Consider the following 6,000-nt stretch of genomic DNA (forward strand, 5'->3'; position numbering starts at 1 on the left):
TAGAAACAGATGAAGAATTTTTTGTGTCAGAAAGAAATTGGGGAAAAAATGCCCGCCGGGTGGGATCCGAGCCCACGACCTCCAGAATACCGGTCTGGTGCGATAACCACTACACAACCGGCGGGGCTGTTTCCCCACCAGTTTTTCGGGTATTTATGTTAAGGTATTTGTTGTTTCCTGTACTTGGGGGTGGTAGCCCGCGCCACTCGGACTACACGGGTGAAGGGGACCTTCTTTTTTAAACCCCCGGGCCGTGACTCGAGTGCCTACGACATGTCGAGAGTGGTCGACCAGCGTTGAACCCTCATAAGCTACCTTTGGCACCAAGACTGCCAGAACAGAGGCCCTCGCTAAGCATGTAGCGAATCAGAAAATGGGAAATGAGGGGCTCAGTGAAATAAGACGGAAAATAAGGGTTGGCAGTCAAGAAAACCTCGGAAAGCAAAGGAGAGGTTGTGGTGGGTCATAGAAACAGATGAAGAATTTTTTGAGTCAGAAAGAAATTGGTGAAAAAATGCCCTCCGGGTAGGAACCAAACCCACGATCCGAACCCATATATATATATATATATATATATATATATATATATATATATATATATATATATATATATATATATATATATAGTTAGGAAAAGAGGGGCTCGTTGAGGATATACAGAAAGATAGGTCGGCAGTTTACAACGCCAAAGGAGGCATAGGGGTGTTGTTAGGCTCTTGTTTTACTACGGTTAGTGAAGTTAATATTTTTTTAATATTCGTAAGAAAGGAAGAAAGAAAAACACGCGCCCAGAGCGGGGACCGAACCCATGCGTTTCGATTTGATCTCGAATGCTATATATATAACCCGCCGCGGTGGTTCAGTGGCTAAGGCGTTGTGCTGCTGAGCAAGAGGTCGCGGGTTCGATTCCCGGCCGTGGCGGCCGCTTTTGTGATGGAGGCGAAAAGCAAAAACGCCCGTGTGTACGAGATTTCGACGCACGTTAAAGATCCCCAGGTGGTCAAAATAATCCAGAGCCCTCCTCTATGGCGCGCCTCATCGCCTGCGTTGCGTCGGCGCGTGAAACCCTATAATCATATATATATATATATATATATATATATATATATATATATATATATATATATATATATATATATATATATATATATATATATATATATATATATATATATATATATATATATATATATATATATAAAGCAACACGTTATTCACATAACCCCTGTGAGGAAGACATTTCTAAAAATCCCCAAGCATGCTATAGGCTTCTGTATGAATAAATTTAAGACGCAAGACGCACATAGATAAGTTTATGGCCTAAAATATATTGGGGTATCTAAAAACACTTCTAAGCCAGACGTTATTCATTTCCCCTAGGAGGGAGTGAGATTTTCTGAAATCGGTGTACTTGTTTGACGCATTTGTTCAAACAAGTATACCCAACGCGGGACTTATTTCTAACGCGGCAGAACCGTAATGGTTCAACTGCGGGAAGAAGAGATTTTGATGGATCTGTACAAAGACTTTTGAACCTATTCTTACCGTTAGGAATAAAATTTTAAACAATTCTGCTTTTCTGACACGTTACGTCAGGGAAGAAATGTAATCCCTATATATCAAGTCTCTAGATCCTGCGATTTTCACGCGAAAGGTTACAGGGCTTTGCGTGTATTTCGATGTGATTTAATTGCGCAGGTGTTCAGGGTACTAGCGTTTGGATATTAGTCCCAAAATATGAAGGAGCTCATCTCCAATGCATACGTGCAGTTTCCCACTCGTTGTTCCGCAACACAGACGCCAAACGTCAAAATCGCCGCAGGCTGCTTTCTTCGTCAGAGGTCTCACACAGTATCCGAAAAGTCTCCCGGTAAATTAGTTACCCCCGGAACCAAGAAATATAACAGGGTGAAGTTTTGGTCTTTGTTTTACTAGTTTCATCCTTTCCTTTTGCTGGTATAGCCTAGTTATTCTGTCACCATTTTAAAGTCGCGGGTACTGAACTTCCTAGCACCTCTACTGCCTGCACAACACGTGCATGGGAATTTTGCATGAAGTTTACTTTATTCTTTTTGTTACTTTTGAGGCTTTTCCCATTGTTCATATTGTAGTTTTTATTTGCGGCAGAATTTTTTCGCTAAGATCTGGTTATTATTCCTCGCAAATAGAGCGAGTGCATCCCCTCAGCTATTCGGAATGCACCTCCTAACTGCCCATTCACATGCATGTTTTACTCCTATCTTTGAGTTTGTCCCCTGTCACTGCCGTGTGCTGTATGGTAAACTTATTTATTGCCAACTATACGTACCCGTAGAAACTGCTCATAGCCTCATCCTCGCAGCGAGGCGTTGGGGCATCACTTTGTACTGCCTTTAACCTATTCCTGCTGGTCAGCTTGAGCAACACGGCCGCGGCTGTCTCGTAATTGCTAGGGGATGGTGCTGTAGAATGGATCCATATTTCCATCTATCTCTATGTGAATCCGCAATCCTACCCTAAGCTCCCTCGTTTACGAATAGTATCCGTATCACAAAATATTCACTCATATTCACAACCTAGAACGTTCACGAGCTGTTAATACATAACTGAACATTATGCTTTGCTGCTGGAGCGCTCTTTTACTAGAAGAAGATATGTCACCTACACACGACGACGTTCCAGTGCTAAAAGTGACCAAACAGGAGTTCCGGGGGCGCATGTTGGTAATTGTAGATGTTCAGCACCGTCTGCTGTATTTATGACCTGTCGCCGCCTTGATAAGCTCTTCTATAGAGACTGGGGACTGAGGTCCGTGAGCTCAGTCGTTCCTCGATGTAAGGTTGCAGGCAAATGCAACCCCAAGAAGGTAGGTTCTGCCTTTGCGAGGAAGGGCTATTGGTGTCCCAGCGATTCTCCTGATTATGGCGGCACACATCGAATTTAGCGTGACTGGTTTGCAATTATGTTATGACCTTTGTTAACCGGGGCAAGTGGAACCCCATAAGCTTCACGCTGTGACAGCTTTGCTAAGTTCTATCTGCTCTCGGGCTTCCTAGGTGGTCTCTCACACAAGTACTGACCTGGTCGGGATTGTATTTTGGTGTTGGTGGGAACACCAACACCGAAGCGAAATATTGGTTGAGCTGAACCCGCGAACTGTTTGCGCACAATAGGCGCACTTTTACGTAGGTTTTAAGCAACACATATTAAAACCAGCACAAATACAAGAAACCATTTGATGAAAATTCTTAGTAAGTTTTGATACGAATATTCTTTGAATGTAAAAGGCCGCGCATCGCAATTTTAAGTGCATAATGCGAAAATACTTATTGTTGCGTCAAAAAAACAGGAAGGTCGAAAAGTTGTTTTTTAGTGTCATGCGACTGGCATAGTAAATTCTGGTGGCACCTTATCATTGATAAAAGGCGTCCATGCCTGCGAGGGGGGGGGGGAGGGGAGGGGGAGGGGGTCTTGTAGGTTGTAACCCCCCCCCCCCCCCCCCCAGAGGTCTGTCGACCCAGCCCCCTCCCCGCTCTTCCACGGAACCGAAAACTGAAGTTGACCGAGCGAAGTTTGAGGTATCGGAATCATCTATTGTTGGACATTCTTAGTTAAATCTCGAAAAATAATATTGTATTACTGGTCTTAAAAATTAAAGGACTAAGAAAAGAGGAGCACAAGTTTTTTAAGAGTATGTGCTTCTCAGACTATGTACGGACCAACTTACGTATCACTTGGAGTAGTTTAAGAAAAAGAACGGGAAAATATTTGGTGACAGAAAGAGTTTCGGGGGTAGGAAATTTCTGAATGCGTAGAATTCCTTTGGGATTTAAATAACTCCGTAGCCCCTTCATCCCCCCCCCCCGCCACACACACACACTGCGGCGCACCTCATAGCCCACGTTAAACCGCAATTAAAATTTTTGTGGGACCAATTTACACCTCTTACTGAGCTTTTGTGAGCATCGCAGTTACGAGATTTTAATCATTAGTTGACTTCTAAAAGAAGGAAGGAACGCTGAAATTTCTCATAGCTTGGCACTCATTATTGCTAGGTTGCCTTCTGACCTCAAATCAAATCTAATAATATTAGATCGAATTTATTTTAGTTGAAAGCTAAAACAACTGTTCTTTTTTTCAGTACTAAGCGCTTTACGAGCTAAAAGAACCCCCTCCCTCCCCCGTTAAATAATAAAAAGTTCGGTTTACTTCTATATATAGCGCCTGAGTTGATAACGTCCTCGCGAGGAAAGCTGCAACGTTTCGTGGGCAGTCAGGAAAACCAGTGAACACGGATAACAGTGATGTTGGGCTGAAAAGGGTTCTAGAAATACGGTTTAATTTGACTACGCAGCGAAAATTATGTCAAGGTATTCTATTCGCTTTCGCATTCAGACGTATTTAAAGTTTCGGCTCTATCTTTGTTACTCAAACCTAGCTTGCGAGCGGCGCGCGCTCCTTCGCCGTGCAAATGATGTATTATAGCTGGTAGGCAGGTAACACTCATTTTTTTTAAGATGGTATAGCAACTAATAATAGTAAACGGTACTGCAAAGTTTTTGTTTCTTTTTGCATTTTTGCAAAAATAAGGGTCACGACTCACGAGGCGTCTGCACGTGCTTTACACTTTGCTTGACTTCATCAGAATATTATTTACATTTATTATTTACATTTATATGCATATTTATTCTTTTATATTTTTCCCAGACAGAAATTCTGGGTGCGCTAATGTCATTGATCATAATGGCCGGTAAAACTACCCTAATGGCCGCTTGAGATGGCTAAAATGACTTTTTTGCAAGAAAGAGTACGCACACCTAAAATACAATGTTAACAAAACAACAAGGATGGGACCTCTACAATGGCTTTCCGAATGATATTTCCACAACTGTTTTTTTTTTGCATGGCACACATTTGGGAAAATTTACGATCACCTAAAAAGCGGCGTATTTAAGATAAAGGTTCCCGGAGGCACAACAAATCACAAATAACTTCGTTATTTGCAATTTGCCGTTTCCTCCATGTCAACTTCACCTGTTTAGAATCAGAAGCTAACGGCCGCTGAAGACGTTGCGCGAGAACCACTGGAAAGCCTGAACAAAACGGCCCTGCACATAAACTCACTTTGCACGGCCCAGATATCCAGCGTCTGCAGAGCCGTGCCAATCTTCAGCAGAGATCCCATGCATCCTGGCGATATCCTTGGGTCATAGATGAGGTCGCTGATAAGTGGGTAGAACTCCCGCATCCCGATCCGCAGCATCTTTTCCGTTACGTCCTTGAAGATTTTTGCTGCGCGGTCCGGTTTAGCCGTCGTTGTCATCCTAGTGGTGGTCGGGGCGATCGTGGTGGTAGTTGTCATATTCATCACCGGGCTGGGCGGCGTATCGGCGGAGCGCTTCCATCGTTCAGCCTGAGTCGCTGTGCCGAGAGATGCTAACGCGAGCAGCAGGAGCAAACGCTGTTTTTGCATTGCCATAATATGCATGCTACCGCGATCCACTCCGTGATGGTTGGAGTACTGAAGGGAGAAAAGCTGGAAAATTGCCGGTATATATCTGTGACTATTGAGCCGACCGAAGATTAACGTCCGGTTGTGGAGTATCGAGGTCCTCTGCACCTCGCTGACTGGCCACTGGACTCTGTCCAGCTCCGGCGATAATCGATTCCAATGTAGCAATACGTGACGTAATGGTGGAGAGCGAGCAGAGCGGTGGGAAGCAGCAGCCTGTGCCGGTATACATCCGACTTTGCCTTCTCATCAACGGGTACCCTCGTTTCCCACGATCGAGGAACGCTGCAAACCCGTTTGCATTAACACTGCTCGTGTTCCGAGGAAAGCGGGCGACTTGGCTTCGCCTAAATAATGCAAGTCGCGTGCGGAGTACACCGGTGTAGGACACCGATTCCCAAAGCATTGGCATGTCATGCACTCTTTGACTCTCGGTGAAGGGTATTATGTATTTTGCATGGTGTCGGTGACCAGTTAAAGAGTGCCCACAGCATTATTTCTTGCTTGCC

General features: G+C 44.1%; 1 protein-coding gene across 1 annotated transcript in view; it reads right to left on the reverse strand.

Moving 5' to 3' along the window:
* Positions 1-5,604, reverse strand: part of LOC144141230 (nose resistant to fluoxetine protein 6-like) — a 73,052-nt gene extending 67,448 nt beyond the window's left edge. The window contains exon 1 of the mRNA XM_077672790.1: positions 5,104-5,604. Within this exon, the coding sequence (XP_077528916.1) occupies positions 5,104-5,467 (364 nt within the window). The 5' untranslated portion in view covers positions 5,468-5,604. The remainder of the gene's footprint in view (positions 1-5,103) is intronic.
* Positions 5,605-6,000: the final 396 nt, after the last annotated feature.

The sequence above is a fragment of the Haemaphysalis longicornis genome, unplaced genomic scaffold (genome assembly GCF_048455015.1).
Source record: "Haemaphysalis longicornis isolate Haplotype H1 unplaced genomic scaffold, Haemaphysalis longicornis Haplotype H1 scaffold_1, whole genome shotgun sequence".
NCBI lineage: Eukaryota > Metazoa > Arthropoda > Arachnida > Ixodida > Ixodidae > Haemaphysalis > Haemaphysalis longicornis.